Genomic DNA, 17,817 nt, shown 5'->3' with positions numbered 1-17,817 from the left:
TGCTCATTAAATGCACATTAAATTGAGCATTTTTGTGGCCTTGTTACTTTTCATGTGTGATCAAAGGCAGCTACTCGCTTCCAGCACAAGATTGCATTTAGGGCTTTGTCTCTGCGGTCTGCACGTGTGCACAGAGTTAGTTCCACCTCTGCTTTTCATTACTCGTTTTCTCCCAGTCCTCCTCCAATCATCCCTGTCACTTCAAACACTATTCTGGTTGTTCTCTGAAGGAGTCTCCACTCACTGCCAGGAAACTATTAGACCACCGTGGGACATCTTCCTGAAGGCTGTATTGTGTCGTCATTACCCTCAATGCAATCTTGCTCTACTGCTCGGCACATCATTAACTGTACGACATGTGGTTTATGACTTAGCTCAAGAGGTGGAAGTATTATATCCCTGCATGTAGACACAATGTACAATTGTGTGTTTGTTTGTGGTTAGCATCCTTTGGAGATGACAAAGAGTTTCTCACACGCAATATTTTAGTTTTTAGTATTTGTCAGACCATCTATTTAATTTGTTCTTTATTTTACAGTTATCACGATGATCAGAACTTTTTTTTTAGTTAGAAAATTAAAAGATTGACACATTATAGAGCAAAACTGTGTTTTAACTTTGTGTCAAAATGAACCGTTGTGTTCCAGAGCACCCACAGATACCAGACCTCAGTTTTTTGGTCCTGCAGTGGTAAATGAACTGTTATTAACTTAACCCAGAGGCGTGATTGATGGATTTTTCCAGTCTTCTCTCGTAGCTCCATCCAAAAGTCTGTGAAAGTAACCTGTGGGGCAATAAACATTGTGTAAACTTATATGTGCGCATGAAAGATTATGGCTAGAGATCACTGGCAGGTTTCTCATTCTCAATACTCACTGGCAAACTGAGGAGGAGGAACTCTTCCCCACCCAACCCCCCGATTTCTGGAGGATGAATCAGGGGAATGTTGCTCCCGGATTCTCAGAGCAGGCAGTCACATGGAATACAGCGAGGTCAGATTTCCTGCATGTGGTTGCGACCCCCCCGCCCCACCTCCCAAAGCCTGCTGGGTGCCCGGTTAAATGGCGAGGAAGCATTAAATTGAACCCAGATTGCCTGTTTTTTTTCTTTTTTTTTAAAGAAGCAGCTTTAAAAGAGGTTGCCACAAGCTTTTAAAGAAGCCTGCAGGTCTTTAACCTTTTTACTGTGAAATTCTTCTATATCAGTATTGCAGTAATCTGTCATGTCATCATGTGTCTATATGCTGTGGTATGTCGTAGTTATTCCTGGCACAGTGATTTGATGGACAGGCGCTTTTGAGGTACTCAAACTGGATCAGATGAGGGGGTGGTTTGTTTACAATTTGAGTGTGGAATACCCTCTTGTATAATTACTAATTACTAATTGCTAATTTTAATTATTTATAGAAACTTACGAGAGAATTTAGATAAAATATACAATAAATAAAATACGTTTTCCTGTGTGGCAATTACTTGGTTTTACTATATAGCACAGATACATCTTTGGCTTTTAAATACCTTAAAATATCTTTTTCATGGTCACCTAAAAAGATATTGAGTGTGGAGGTAAAAATAGTTATTTATTGGACAGTAAGTTTGTATTGAGCTCAGTTCAATGATCCTGAGGCATGTTTGTATCATTTGCATTAACTTTACCTTTTTAATAATAAAGGCCCATCAATTACAGACTGGCAGCTGCTCCGTTCCCCAATAGGTTAGCGTTTGTGTGATTGGGTCACAGCGAGTGTGTGTTAGGCTCTGAGTAACCGATAGTGACGCAACATTGCTGCTATAGTGGCTCCTCTGTGTGTCTGCCATCAGTGTGATTCTGTGGCACCAGTTTGTGACCCAGCACTGTATTCAGTTTGCAACAATAGGTCACTTATTTATTTTTTTGCTCAGTTTCATGGTCCTTAGACACTTCAAATGCTTAAAAGATGAGAGAAATGAGAGAATGCAAACTGTCACATATGGGTTTATTTCCTGGAGTATCTATGTGCATAGATCATTTGTTGGCTACATCAACTAAAAGGGGGCTTTTGGTTCAGATTCTGCATGACGTCAGTGTACATTTATAGAACCATCACAATATGGAATAGGCTGGCTTCGTTGTATTTATTAGATAAGTAAATCTTCCATCACTCCTGTCACAGAGAAATTGCATTTTAGGAGCATCTAGCTTCCCCTATTTTGCCAATTTCCTGCAGACATGTGAGTATAGGATAGTGTGTCATGTCAGGGAGATACTGACTGTATGAATCTATGCAATAACAGAAAAACACTTTGAAAGGTGTGGTATGATGTTGTTGTTGATTTTTACCTGCTGTCTGCCTTCTTATCTTCCTGTTGATCTGTGTTTTTTAGATTGAGATGTCCAAATGATGAATATGTAAATCTCAAGCTTAATAAATTCCAGGCTAACTCATGCAAATGCAGTGAGGAGTATATTATGGTAATGTATGCAGCTTATAAATATAACATAGATGGTCATTATCACAAGTCACTTAACAATAATGTCCTACACAGGGCACCATATGCACTACTTCTGGTATCATCACTGGGTTATATTTGAAATTCAAATTTAATGATGGAAGTATTGTTGTTGTGTGCTTTCAGTCATATCGTGGCCTTGGAAAATAAAACCATTTGTGTTGCAGGTGGTTTTGTTAGGTGTGTCTGTGGTGATATGCAGGTTGGACGCATTGAATAAATCTGCTTTAGGATGAGGTCATTGCAACACCCACAGCTGCACACAAAAAACCACAAGAAAGACTGTCTGAACTATTTCCATTCATCTCTTCATAGTTATTTTTTCTGAAATCACTAGTAAGTAGGAAATTAATCAAATATAATTTTAATAATCTATTAATTGCATGTAAAGTCAAGTAGAGTCATAATATATTTGATGGTTGGAAGAACTCACTTAATGCTTTGGAAAGAGACCAGTCTGTATTAGAAACATAAGATGGGTGCATGCTGATGTTAAGATTAAAGTGTTTTTCTTAATGGTTTCCCTGACTGGTTGGATGAGCTTTATCTCTTGATAAAGATCACCATGTAACTTAAGACTGAGGAAGTATTTTACCCATCTGTTCCACATGCCTGCATCAGTGGCTAATAAGTCCACACAAGAGACGTTACATAAACTACATGCATGATGTACCTCTGCAGGAATGAGCGTGACAGATGCTGTACAGCAGTTGCGGGTGTCATCATGCATAAATACTAAAAAAAAACCAATATGATTTTAGCATTGAGACATCTGCAAAATGTTTTCACAGGAACATTTCATCCAGTGTCAAAGGTTACACATTGGAGGTTGCACGGATAGAAGTAGTGTGAAAGGTTTTAGCCATGAGAACATCTCCAGTGTCTTTGCTGCAGCATAGGTTTACAGTGACCTAATCCTCACAACAAAGAGTCTCTCTGATTCTCACATTGTCTGCTGGAAAAGATGGGAAAACCTGCCAACTGCCAGACCACGATATCCTCCCTGTTATCCCATTGTTTTTCTTCTCTGGGGTTACCCTGGCCCGCAGAGCTGCTGTGACCTGCCTCTTCCACTGTGCTGAGAACAGAGGGGGGGGGGGGGTGTTATGCTCAACTGAAGCCAGTTAGTAGCCAAGAGGCAATATCATTTATTGTTCTCTCTCAGCCTGTAGTATCCAGAGAAGGGAATGATAGGGGAGGCAACTTTGCAGAGCGTGTCATCTGGCCCGGTAGACTGGAAGTTATTAGACCGCTTGATAATGAAAAAGGCTTCAGTTCAAAAGCAGAGTGGTATGTGGGCTCACCTGTTGGTCAGAGGATTGTTGCTGGTCAAGCTTAACCTTTTGCACCGAAGATTTCACTCCACAGGACAATTGTTCTCTGTGGATTTGTGTGCATTTAAACATGTCTATACCTGTCATGGACCAGTGGGTTTGTTTCATTTACAGTCTGTATCCACCCTTATTATGACTCAGTTCACATCCTCCTTTTTGCTTTTTGTCAAGTGCTTTCTAACGCCATCATGATGTCACCTGCCTGCCCTAGCCTTGCTTGGCGGAGGCACTCACTGAAGGCCACAGGCTCAATAGTGATGAGTCAACAACGGAGGCATACTGCTGCTAATGCACATTGTGTTAGCTAAGCAGTTATGCTAATGGAACGTCAGCCTTTGATTGCTTGACCCATAAGCACATATTGATTGATCACCTTCAACAGATGTTTTCAGGTTGAGTGTTTCTCCGGTGACAGGCCTGCAGTTAACCTGTCATGGTATAACACTCAATAGCTGTCTTCAATAACGCTGAACTATTAGGGGATATAGTCTGCTCGTTTGTGGGGAAACCTGCCATCAGATGAGATGGCTGATATCGATTTCACCTTTGTGCACCCGCTACAGATATACTTAGCACCAAGTAAAGGGAGAATTGCTGGCCCTGCTCCGTGAACAGTAAAAAAAACAAAAACATAAGCTTCTATTAGCCAAAATATTCCTTTTTGTTTGTTGCGTGGACAAAATATAATTATTAAATATATTTTTACAGAATTATTCTTGAATAGTTCAAAACTGGTTGTATTACTGTCCTAATACTCTTTACATCTCACTTCAGGTCGCTAGCAAATAGCAAATATAAGATTGCAACAAGTTCAGAGCTGCTGTGGTTGAATCAATCTCCAATAACAGGTTCAGTCATTTATCTAGTAGTGCCACAAAACAATAATAAAACCACTGTGAATCACTAGTCCAACCTCTGATGCCAGCCAGACTTTCTTTTTTCTTAGGAAGCTTGTCTATCCTCAAATGACTTTGGGACTGGTGCTGAAGTGATGGATTAGACCTCTGTGCCAGCATTACCTCAGCCTTGCCTGCTTTCCACACACACACACACACACACACACACACACACACACAAAGAAAGAAAGAGCTTTGCAGCTGTATAAAGGGCTGAGCACCGGCTGTTTTCTTACTTCTGCATAGAAAGGCATTATATTGATCTAGCCTATTTCTCTACCGACTCCTGGCGTCATTAAGATCTTAAGTATTTTTCACTAAATTTCAAAAATAGCTGCAGCATCAAAGGCGTAGGTATTTATTGTGACTGTCTTCTTTTTATTTCCTCCCGGCTGTTCCATACCTTTAGTGAAGGACAAATGAGAATAATAAAGCAGTAGGTGCTGTGTGTGTAATGGATGGAAATATAAAGAAGATGTCTGTTAGCTTGTTTATTTCAGCACCAGTAATAGGATTAATGAATAACAATAGTTAATAAAATCACATTGGCTCTGATACAAAAACTCAACCCATCTCATCATGTGTTTACAGATTACACCAGCTTTATTACATTAATGACAAATGGATAGTAAAAACTGCCTTCTCTGCAGTCCAGTATTTATGTCTCTCATTTTGTGTTTTCCTCCAACAGAAAGAGATTCAGGCCATGAGCCAGTGCCACCACCCCAACATTGTGTCTTACTACACCTCATTCGTAGTGAAGGACGAGCTGTGGCTGGTCATGAGGCTGCTCGGTGGTAAGTACATTTCTTCCTCCATTGTCTGTCCAATCTCTTATTACACTCTGCTCATACCTTTTCAATCAGAATGTTTAGATCCCGGACAAATAAATAATTCAGAAGTATATGGCTGGCCTCAAGTCATATCAAGGAGGTCCAAAGAATTTTGGCGGCGCTGCTCATGATGATGAGAGAGGGACAGTATGAAGAGGAGGGCTAGTTGCTGCCGGTGATAACTGTGATTGTAGGGAATGTGACAGCACTGATCCTCATTGTGTCCCTCGTGAGCTGCAGCTCTTTCCGGCTTTAACTCAGTACCGTGCAGAACCTAATGACAGAGCAGAGGTAATAACAGCCCGCAGGCCGGCGTCATGGCATCCATGTGGCAGACCTACAATTAAATAGTGAGAGGAGCACGAGGAGGAGGCCACCATGGAGAAAGAGACCTCAAAATGCAACAGTTGCATCTGAATCTGATTACATTGATGCTTTTAGTTTCCCCAGGAACATATAAAATCAATTAGCATCTTACTGAAGTTGCTAATAGTAACTAATGGAGTATTTGAGCCTCTGGATCAACCTGAGAGCTCTACAGGAAGACTTGCCTTTACAGCAGACATGTGGGAGCAAATATTTGACAAGCAAGAAACAGAGGGCTCCTCTAACTCAGTGGTGACGACAGCCTGATGAGAGTCATCTGTTTACAAAGAGGCAAGAAATTGCCACTCGTCTCTCCATTAATCCTGCTTTCAGTCTCACACACTCAATTATACAAGTACAAGTGTATACAGATACATGCACACACTAAACATTTACACTCTGTTTCTACCCTCCCTCGTTCCCCTCTGGCCCGCAGTATACAAGGTCCCACTGTAATGGATAGTGCCCAGGTGGCATGCCTGGCTCCCTTGGATACACTTGAGTCATGAGTCGCTTGGCAGCCGATTTGCAGCTGGGCCCGGGGCACAGTGCCCGCCAAGCGACGCCTGAGCAGACGGCCAGCCTCACAGCAGGATCAGACACCACTTAAGATGGCCTCTCTCATTCCCTTTATCCCAGTTAAACACAGGCCCTTGATGTCGAGTTTTATTGTGCAGAGTAATTAAATGACGGCCATGGTGATGTCTGCCATGGAGACGGACCTCAAATGAGGTCGGGTTTATAGACCATCACTCCACAGGACAGAGCATACCAGCCCCAAGGAAGGCCAAATCCTGTCTGCTCCTCCGGCTTGATGGAGCGTAACAAACCCCTCCTCTGACTCCATCCTGTCTTGTGTCTTCTGCTGTTGAAAGACTGACAACAGCTTGACCGTTTCCAATTCTTAGCGGCATGTCACTGTTGACTATTGGTATGTCAATGTACTTATAGATGGTATGTCATATGTTGCATTGGCAGATACCACTGTTCACTCACTCACAGAGTAAATCCCAGCCTCGGGTACTTCGTACTTCATCATTTGCCACTGGTAATGTGGTAAGATTTAGGAGTTGTTAAGCCAATTAATTTGAGTTAAAGGACCAATATGTAATATATTTACCACAGTAGCTCATAAAATAACCATGATATCTTATCTTATTAAAGAAACATGCACAGTTGTAAAACTGGCTTCTCTGACTATAATGCTGCAGCCAGTATGGTCTCCTTTGAGATTTCCATTCCAGTGTGGAGGGTCTGTTTTTGTTTTGGCCTGTGTGATTCAACCCACTGCCCATTCAACCTGATCATGGTGCTGGCACATAATTTTAACACATTACATGCCACCGCCAAGTAATGCAGTGTTAAGGTTGTGATCATTTCACTTATTTCTGTGAGATCAGGTTGACGCCCATTTTGACACCCCAGGTTGCCAGATATGAAAGCCTGGCACACAAACACTGTACTGCAGTCATGGAAGCAAACAAACAAACTGGATCAACTGAGATAGGTTCCACCCGACCTAAAAACTTGCGTAAGCTTTGAGTCTGGGCAGTAGGAGATGGGCAGAGACAACTCTCCAATATTTTGAGTTTGGACTGCGGTACTTATTTGAAATGGTTGGTGTCAGTGTTACATATGTCTCCTTTAAATCTATCCACATATTAATCTTTAGGAGATAAAGAAACCCACAAATAGGATTACAAATTTGCGTAAGGCTAATATTTAATACATTTATTGTCACAGTCACCAATAAACTTAAAGCTACTACAGGCTGACTGGCAGTGGTGGACGAAGTACACAGACCACGTACTTGAGTAGAAGTTGAGATACCTAGTGTAAAATATTACTCCAGTAAAAGTGAAAGTGCTCCCTTTAAATGTCGACTTGAGTAAAAGTATAAAAGTACTTGGCTTCAAATGTACTTAAGTATCAAAAGTAAAAGTAATTGGCGCGCAGGTGGTCGAGTGGTTAGAGCGCATGCCACATACGCAGCTGACCCCGGTTCGAATCCCGATCGGAGGTCCTTTGCTGCATGTCACACCCCCCTCTCTCTCCCATGTTTCCTGTCGATCTACTGATTAATAAAGGTGTCTATGCCAACAAAATCTTTAAAAAAAAAAAGTAAAAGTAATTTGGTGTAATGTAGTTCCAATGTCTTGGTATGTCCTTTATACACTCAATCAAGTCATTTAAGGTTAAAAAGCCCACTAACACCACCCTGAAAACAAAATGTTTTCCATTTGTGATATCTGGTATTGATATCTTTTGAAATTATCATAAGCACATCATACTAAATGGAAATCACCTGATTAGGAATTAATAGGGAGGGGGAAAACCACACTAGACACATATTTCTTTAACTTCCATGTGTTGGCAGGGCAGGCTACTGGACAGCGAAACTTTGTCAAATGAATGCTAATAGAGATATGGATGGAGGAGAAGGCAAGTTGGGACAAGTAGCCAGGTAGGGGGCCGGGCCAAAACTGCTCGACACACGATGTGTTCTGATTGGTACACTTGCGGTGCACGTTCATTTGGACCTGTCACAGCAGCTGGTCATGCATGCATGTTGTGGAAAGGAACATTGAAAGGAACGACAGGTTTTTGGAAAGTAGTTGAGTAAAAAGTAAGATTTTCCTCTTCCAAATGTAGTTGAGTCAAAGTATAAAGTCTCACAAAACAATGATACTCAAGTAAAGTACAGATCCGCTAAAAAGTTACTTAAGTACAGTAACGAATTACTTGTACTTCGTTACTGTCCACCACTGCTGACTGCACACCTCCCACTGCCCTCAGTCAGCTGTAACACCACATGATTCGATTTAGGGTTTGGAAAAACTAGTTAGCAAGCGAGCAGGCGCATGGAAATAGGAAGGTAAAAGTAATGGATGTATCGGTGAACATCTGGCTTCTGACACTCCCAAGTGGTAGATGTTTGAATGCCAACTTGACCAAACCCACTGAAAAAGAAAAAGGGAACACTAACCTTCAACAATTCAAGGATTATTGTCTTTTATGAGAAAATGATCATAGCAAATATCCATTTTTATATAACTGATTTTGTAAAAGAATATCTACATTTTATTTTATGATGTTGTGAGGAAGTTTATGATATTGTGAGGAAGGGACAGGACTAAATAAGCTTTCTGCTTCCTCCTGTTCCCTCTCCAACACATTATTTTGTTGTTCTAACATTTCCTTTTGATGGCTATTTGTTGTTCAAATATATACATTTGGATGATGATATGTGGTTTCAATTAGACATTATTGAACTCTTTGACCACTTTTTCAAAATAGTAATGTTTTAAGGTGTATTCCAGATCCCAGTACAGCGTCCTAAACCACATCTTATGTTTTTACCCAGAAATCTTATCTTATCTTGTCAAGACCGCCCTCCTCTCTGGCAAATCCATTCAAGGTCAAACCTGTAGACCCGAGCTCTGAGGTTGGTGTGCTGTGGGTGCAGGACGTTTCAGGAAATTACTGTTCCGAATGTGACGGGTAAACAACTGTTTCGTTAGCGCGCCGCATAACCTGTCACTGACTGAATTCACATCGGAGAGACATCCACTGAAAACCCACCGGGGCAGAATATGAGTCAGGCCAAAGCAAGCAGAGGAATTTGTTCCCAGGAGATTAATGTGCAGCCTTTTATGACCTGTAATCACGGCCGCCGAGCTGGAGTCAAAGTGGGATCCAGCTGAAGGAATATTGTCATTGACTATTTGAATCTATTTGTCTTTTTTCAAGTTGCAAAACTGTCAAACAATGAGGTAAAGATATGTAGAAGTAATACCTGTGAGCAAAAAGTACCAGCTTCAGGCTGCTCTGAACACTTTTTTTTAAACTTTCAGCCTAACCCAACATCGGCTCATGATACATTTCTTTACATGGTCATCTGCTCCATGCACAGCAAGCGGGTTCACTGCTCTGCTTTGCTAACATTATAGCATTTTTCCATTGTTTTGGGGTTAGTTATGCCGAGCCATTTCTCAAGCTGGCAAGCTGCGAGTGTGTTTCCATTGCACAGCATGACATGTAAAATAAGTTGCCTACTTGTCGTCTGCAGCTCTTCATCAAACATCACATCACTGCGGCTGTTTGTGCTTGTACTATTCCTCCCTACATTATTTCTAACCAATCTGCTGAACAAAGAGCTGCAAATTTCTCCACATATTTGTTGTGTCGACTATATTTTGTGCAGCTAATGAAGCTCCACTAATGTGGTGAGGAATATGTTTAATTTCCTGTAAATTCTTCACAGATAGTTTGCTGTTATTTAGTAATTTAAAAGTTTTTAATATGAAGCAGTAAAGTTAGAAATGATGATGACAATGATTTGCATTGGCAGTAACTCTGGTACGGCTGCCCCTTGGCTGGCCAATCAGAACAGAGCAGGCTTATTGGACAGGAACTAAAACTGCCCATTAAGAGACAGAGGCTGAACTGAGGGGCTGCATGAAGAGCCAGTATAAGACATATAAGTTGAATTTATGAGTTAATTTAAACTGCGAATCATTCAAAATACTCCAGTATAAAAATATAGAGATGGAAATGAGCCCAATAGCCCTTTAAAAATCTCCTTAGTTTACTTTTGTTTCATACTCTTCTCCCTATAAAACCTATGTATGTGTAACCTATAAAAAAATTGATGGAAGCTTCCCTCAATCTGAGCCAAGGATCCTCTCCTACACCTTACCTCTACACCACCCATGCCATTGCCACAACCCCTCCCATGCCCCTCCCTCCCTCTCCTCCTCCTGCAACTTCGCTTGGCATTCCCCGTCGGCCTTTAGCACAGTTGGCACCAGCTCTCATTCCCTCGGTTCACCCCCACCCACCCCCTCCGCCACCCCCACCATCTCTACTCTCTCATCCTCTCCCTCAGGCTCAAACCTCATAGTCTGACCAAGAGAAAGGAAGGGATGATGTTGCTTGCCGAAGTAGAGTTAAGTGGCGTTATCTTAAAGTGCCGACTTTTACACCTTTACAGTTTGCACAGTGTGCAATCCCGAGAAGGGGAGAGATTTAGCTAATCCAGCATGTAACTGAAATGATTTAAAAAACTTCTTGTGCTTTTTGCATGCTCTACAGTGCACTCCACTCCACTGTCAAGACTTAATATATTCCCTGTCATTTGTGTAAAGTCTTCCTCTGAGAGCTTGCACATGCCAACAGGTGTCATTTGCCTTGGAAACCGTTGTCTCTCCAATTCAAAATGAACTTTTGGATTATTGACTTGTCAGTCAGCGTGTTAAAACAAACTAATGAGGCACAAAGACTTCAACCAGATGAATTTGAAAGCAGCTGACAAGGCTGGCATTTGGTGATCCTCCAAAGCCTACCAAACGCTGCGTGTGTGCACTTGGAAATCCCCCTCAAAAAAGTGCCACCTCAGCTTAAAGTAAGCTTGTCAATCTACAGCATGCTCAAGAAAAGTGTTAGCTTATACACTGTTTGTTTTTTGTCTTGCTTCCTTAATTTAGCCTTGCTGACTTTTTCTGTTCCTTTAATAGTTTGTAGCTAAAGCAGAGCTGTAACTAAGTGAGCTGAATGAGCAAGGAGCATGTCTAGCACATTAACTTGTAGGTCACTTTCTCATGTAATCACACCTTTATTTATTGGCTCATTAGGACTCCCCCTCACTTAAATGTGGCTCCTGCTTATGCCCTCCTTCCCTGAGCGCCTTCCTCATTGTCACCTGTCACTTCTTGTCACTTCCTCTCCTCCCTCCAGCCGTTTCAGACAAGAAGATGAACACCAGACCGAAGGCAAACGCATTGAGAGAGGAGGGGAACCGTGTGTGGAGAACAAGAGGAGAAAGGAAAAAAAAATCAGTCTGCCTTTTCTCGATGAGCTTCAAAGAGTTGTCACATCACAGAAGCGATGCTGCAGTCTTCTTACACTCTCTCCTTGCTTCTTACCGATTCGCTCGCTCACATGCTCACATATATACCCACTATCTCGTACGCTCAGACACGCATCTAGGTTGCCTTCCTCATCCGGCCGCTCTTTGAATGGGTTTGTCTCTTTTCCTCGCTGCTGAATCACATTTTCTGCCTCGCACTGTCACCACACGAGGAACCCGTTGAACTCTCTCTCTCTCTCTCCCTCCCTCACTCTCCTTACTCTGCCTCTCACTGTTTCGCTGTGTCTAAGGCTCTCTGCAATAACACTGTCTAGTCTCAGGTGGCCCGTCATCCCCGGCTCCTCTGGGTAACGCTGTGAGAGTGAGTGCTGCAGTCAAGAACATCATGGAGTGATTGAGCAAATAAATATCTTTGCACCTCTAGCCTGGCACAGAAAAATAGAATTAGTCTGGTCCTGGAATTGTGTCACAGACTGTGTTTCGGGACCTTGAAAAGGCCATTTCCAGCTTTTGTTTGCAAGTGCTGCTCAGTGTGTGTGTGTGTGTGTGTGTGTGGAGAGGGAGGGACAGATAGACAGTGTGGCAGTGTGATGTTTGTGTTTGTGTATCACTGCAGCACAATACAGCTTGTCAGGCAAGTGGCATTCTTTTTGCTTCTCTGCTTTGTCCCTGTTCACCAGTGTCGCCCAATTTTCTGTCATACCGAATACAAATACTTTTGCAGCCTCTTTTCAGAGAGATGCTCTTTATTCTGTGAAAAGTCGCACAAAGGAAATTGTACACTGACAGCAGTCTGACTTTTCATCCAGAGTGCTCCTTTTATGCAGCAGGAGCCAGGCTGAGAGAGGCATGATGACCTGTCTTTTTGGTCTTAACCAGGCCAGGTCAGTGAGCAGAGCGACACTGGCTCTCCATTCAACCGAGGAGCCTGAAGACAAAGACAGCAGCTTGACTTCTAACCTCAAATGTCCATATCCTGCAAACTCTCCCCACTCTTCCAAAAGAATAAAACGGCACCCTAAAATTATATTCAGATCGAATTAATAAATTAACTGCAGAGACTGTGATGATGATGTCATTAGGAGTCAAATCCTGGTACTGCTTTCCAGACAGATAAGAATTAAATGACTCAGACAATAGCCATGGTGATTTTAACTGGGCACATTTTCTGATTACCAGCTGTGAGCTCTGCATTCAAATTCAAGTAATTTGGATGGAAAACCTCAAACAAAATTTGTATGAGCCTACGAGTTCAATCCAATTCAAAGTCAAAGCAAAGAAAATATTTTAAAGTCACCCAATGATGTCATGAATTCAAGTCTCGATAGATTGAATTATGTTATAAGGGTGGATTTGCCCTTTAAAGGATGCATAGAAGTGAATGTTCTGATTGCTCTCCCCCATCATTTGTTTGTTTTGCCATGGCCATATTAAAAGGTCATGGTCATGTTTATGTTTAAAGGACTTTCTTAATGCAGCTAAATAATCAGTTTTTTCCTTCAATACTGGAGCTGAAGAAAATGTCTTTGTGTATCCATAATGTAATTTGTCCAAACATTTTAAGATTATACACTCACATACATGATTATGACTGATAGGCTGCCAATCCAATAGGAAGTATGTGTTTTTATAAATAAGTTTTAGTTTAGAGCAGACTTAGCAGATGATAAAAGGCTAGCCTGAGGTGACTTTCTCATAGATGCAGGAACTTGATCATCAGTCGAGAAAGAAACCAGAAACGAGACATTTTTTTCCACCCAGCAATTTTGAAAGAGGTCAACTGCCGCACAGACACTGATGTTTGACCATGACAAATGTAGTTTTCAACAAAGAAAAACAAAGCATGATATTGTAGCTCTAACCTAACCGCTGTCCTTTGTTTGTTTGTCAGGCTCAGTGTTGGACGTCATCAAGCATATCATCTCGCGAGGCGAGCACAAGACAGGCGTCCTGGATGAGTCCAGCATAGCAACCGTGTTGAAAGATGTGCTTGAGGGTCTGGAGTACCTACACAAGAACGGGCAGATCCACAGGTAACAAGACACATGCCCCTCCACACTGATACTGTTATAAAACTGACACATGACTTTTCTTCACTACTAAGTGCGCAGGTTTTCACTTTGAGGGTTTATGGTGAGGAAAGAGTTAACTCCACCCACTGACTTTCCCCTCTCTGTTGCTTTATATTTGATGTCATACTGATACATCACAGCTTCCCACAATAATATCAGATTACTGTGTATAAGATGAATTTTAGATTATGAATAAAACATTTACTTGAGACGACCATAATTTCATGCATTTAATGCATTAAAATACACTAATACCTCCATTAATCAATATGAAGATATCTTGACATATATGGTTTTATTATTGTAATAAGTTTGGGTATTGTACATATATACATTTGGTAGTCTAGTAGACAGGGATTTTGTTCAGGTGTGTGCACGTTAGTATGTTGCTCATGTTTTTGTGTGTTTGCATTTGAAACAAAAACAGTTAAACTCTGGAAGTAATGTCATGTTTCAAGTGGTGCAAATGTAATTTCTGATTGTACTATCTATTAAAACAAAGAAAGAAGAGGCAGAAATGATGTGGTTGTGGTTTACTACTAGAGATTCAGTCCGGTCACTTTCTACTGTACCTAAATTGCAGAAGCACTGAGCCACACCAACACGATACAAGTCTTGACAGCATGTTTTACCAAGACTCCAACAAGTTTGACATAAAAAAAAAACTGCTGCAAGAAATCTGTAAGTAGACTACCATTTCCAGCCTGATAATCTTAAGAGTTACTTTATAAATATGCATCAGAGGAATGTGTCAATGGCAGATTTGCATGCCACAGGAAATGTGATCCTGAAAGCTCTGCTCTAAGCCAGTTCAAGACCTGGCTAAGTCCCTGCTCTCAAGCTGTTACAATGAACTCGACATCGACACACTGGCTGTAGAAACCATCACACTACCTCTTCTGTATTTAATATTCATCATTCACTTTTTCATACGTCTCCTCCCGCCAGCACATGCATTGCCTGGGACAGCTACATGTGTAAATAATGCATAGCTTTTAGGCTTGGTTAAGTGCTAAGCAGCTTTCAGAGTAGCATACCAATGAGAAGCTGAAAAGAGAGAGGGGCTTGATTGAAGACTATGACCGGAGGGCTGGATGACAGATGCATCGCGTGTAGCCATGTAGATGAAGCTAACAGTCAATGATATCATCAGTTCATTAGAAAAGTGCTATATTGTGCCCATAGAAACTAAAGGTAAAGATGTGACGTATTAGAGCAAACATTGTTTACATTACTGTGTTAATTAAAAGAAGATTTACTGCAATACGCCACCTCGGCACATTTACTGTAAGTATCCACTTTCAGCATAATGTGACAGGGTTAACGGTCATTGCCAGAGAGACGGAAATGCTTTCCCTCTGTAAAACCTGCTTTTAACTCTGTGCCCTGTCTCAAGAGACATTAGGGGATCACTTATAGATCATTCATTCATCATTTTTGTCCAGCTCCCGAGCTCCGAGATGTGACTTGTGAAAAAAGAAAATGTGAAGTAATCATTCAGTGTGGAAAATCATCGACCTGCTGAGAGAGTCCTCAGTCAGTTGATCGGTGTGTGGGGATGTAAACGTGCACACATGGCTGTGTGAGTTCTTCTGGTGTAAGCTGGATCATATGAGCTGGATCCTCGGGGCAGGGGTGATGGAGAGAGTCAAGGGGGTGAGGCTTTGACAAAGAGAGAAAGTGTCACATGATATGTTCCATCCAGCCCCGGACGGCAGAAAAGCAATTAGAGTCTTGCGGCCTGGGATCTCGGCTCGACCGGAGACATTTACCACAAGGCAGCGAACTGCTCCACCTCCCCATTCACAGCAGCTCGGAAAGTCAGCAATGCAAAGGTGACGCGTGTTCTCCAACTTGAACACCAGGTAGACGCCATGCACATGACAAGAAAGGAATGCCAATTATTCTTTGTACGTTGAATCTGTTGAAAGCACCCTTACTCTTGTGGTGAGCTCTCTGTCTGCATTGCCATACCTTACTCATCTCTGAAACCTCACGTCCTCTGAGGGCACATTTGAAGGCTTTGCCCGGCAAATCACTCTGTGTGTGGTTCAGCAATGTTCAGGTAATGGCTGCAGTTATGCTGCCTCTGGGAGCAGTGAGGCTCTCGTTGTGGAGGAAAGTAAAACTGACAAGATATAAAATCAGAAATTTGATTTGGAAAAACTGCTGAGAATGAAACTGAGCAACATAGAGAAAGTAATTAAAATACAGAAGCAAAGGAAAGTTATATTTCAGTTAAAAAAGAGAGGATATTTCCTCTCAGTAGGAGACCCACAGCGCTTCTCATAAACCCTCTTTTACAGCCCTGTCAGGGTCACTGTGAGCCTGGCACCAGGATGTGATGTCACAGGAGTTGACCTTGTGGAGCTGGGAGGTGCGAGGGCTGCCATATTTTGTGGTAGCATAATAACTGCTAGCCTATAGAAATGTTCCTGATGAGCTGAAATGGGCTTTAAGATAAGGAAAGAAAGTGGAGTTTGGAGTTTCAGTCTTCTTGAAAATCAGGCCCACCTGGCTGGATGACTAGTAGGAGTTGGGACTTGCTTTTTTATCCTCTTCAACACAGTATTTCTTTGAACTTGCATGGTGCATTGTGTCACCACCTCCTCCCTCCCCTCCTCCTTTTCCTCTCCTGTGAATGTTAATGACTGTCTGCAGCCTTTTTTTTCTTCTCAGAGCATTACAATCTGCTGCAGTGAACCATAGCCTCCATGGTTCATGAGCGAGCACAGGGAGGGGTTGCAATCAGATTGATCACTCTTTGGGAATGATGCAGAGTCACGGGTGGCCCTTTTTTAACCCTTAAATGTATTCAATTATATTCATGGCATTTGTCACAGCTTAGTTTGAATTTGTGAAGTTCAACAAGCTGCACAGCCATGAGTGGAGAGGTGATGATGTCATAAAGAGACAAATATGGACAATTAAGCAATTTCTTATTCAAAACGTTAAGCTCGATTTTCAAATAACCTTCATTTTGATGTAGAATGTCAAATAAACTCGAAAAAATGTCTTCTGATTTTCCTAATCTGAAAATCAAATTATCAGCTCAAGTCATGATGCTTTGATTTGCAGATTAGGGAGACGCTTGCATTGAATACTGAATAAATTGTACTGTCTAAAAGTTTTTGAATAGCCCAGTGTCGATTCTGCCTCGGGGTAGATTATTCTATTATTCATCTAGCACATTTCCAGGTGGACAAGGAGAACACTTTTCTATTGGGGCTCAATTTTCTGGGACAAATGTGAGAAGTCAGATATTTAAACTTGGAAGTCTTGACCTGACATGACCTAAGTCGTTTTATTGGCTTAGACTGAACTCGTAACACTGTACATCATTAACTTAGGCGTAACCCTGAATCACAAGTGGTAGAAGACAGTATTGGACCCACTCAGTGACAGATAGTAGTCTTGTAAACGAAGAAAAGTATTTTTAGGATACTCTCTGACTTGCCTTTCAGCCTCAGGTGGTCCACTCTACACCTCCTCTTTTCAATCCTTAAAAAGCAACATCTCAAATTACTGGACGTAAATCACCCCTGTTGTACGAGCATGTGCTTGATTACGCAGGAGTAGTGAGCGCAAGAAACGGCAATACACTGTGACCTGATATCACCTAGCTGTTATGTCAGGGCGGCAGAAGTGACAGCGGGACACGCCGGAGAGCCGCGGAGCACAGACATCTCTACGGCTACAGACATTTTCAATAGTGTTTTTTTTCCCCTTTTTAAAGCCACTAGCGAAGGCTGTCATGTCTGTTCTTCATCCACTCTTTCCCATCGTCTGCATCTTCCCCAGTGTGACAGTTACGTAATTGAACTCGTCTAGGCGCATAAGCACATCAATGTTTCTCCACATGTAGTACGCAGACGGCTCTTTCTGTCTGAGCTGATTACTGAAAACATATGGCTTAGAAAGGGCATTAATACAGTTATCTAATACCGGTTTGTGGAGT

General features: G+C 41.8%; 1 protein-coding gene across 1 annotated transcript in view; it reads left to right on the top strand.

Annotated features, from left to right (window-relative positions):
• The window catches only part of oxsr1b (oxidative stress responsive kinase 1b), a 36,328-nt gene that overhangs the window by 7,877 nt on the left and 10,634 nt on the right, over positions 1–17,817 (top strand). Inside the window, exons 3-4 of the mRNA XM_053342611.1 lie at positions 5,411–5,516; positions 13,679–13,820. Of these exons, the coding sequence (XP_053198586.1) occupies positions 5,411–5,516; positions 13,679–13,820 (248 nt within the window). The remainder of the gene's footprint in view (positions 1–5,410; positions 5,517–13,678; positions 13,821–17,817) is intronic.

The sequence above is a fragment of the Scomber japonicus genome, chromosome 21 (genome assembly GCF_027409825.1).
Source record: "Scomber japonicus isolate fScoJap1 chromosome 21, fScoJap1.pri, whole genome shotgun sequence".
Classification (NCBI taxonomy): Eukaryota; Metazoa; Chordata; class Actinopteri; order Scombriformes; family Scombridae; genus Scomber; species Scomber japonicus.
This window is presented reverse-complemented; position numbering and strand designations above follow the sequence as displayed.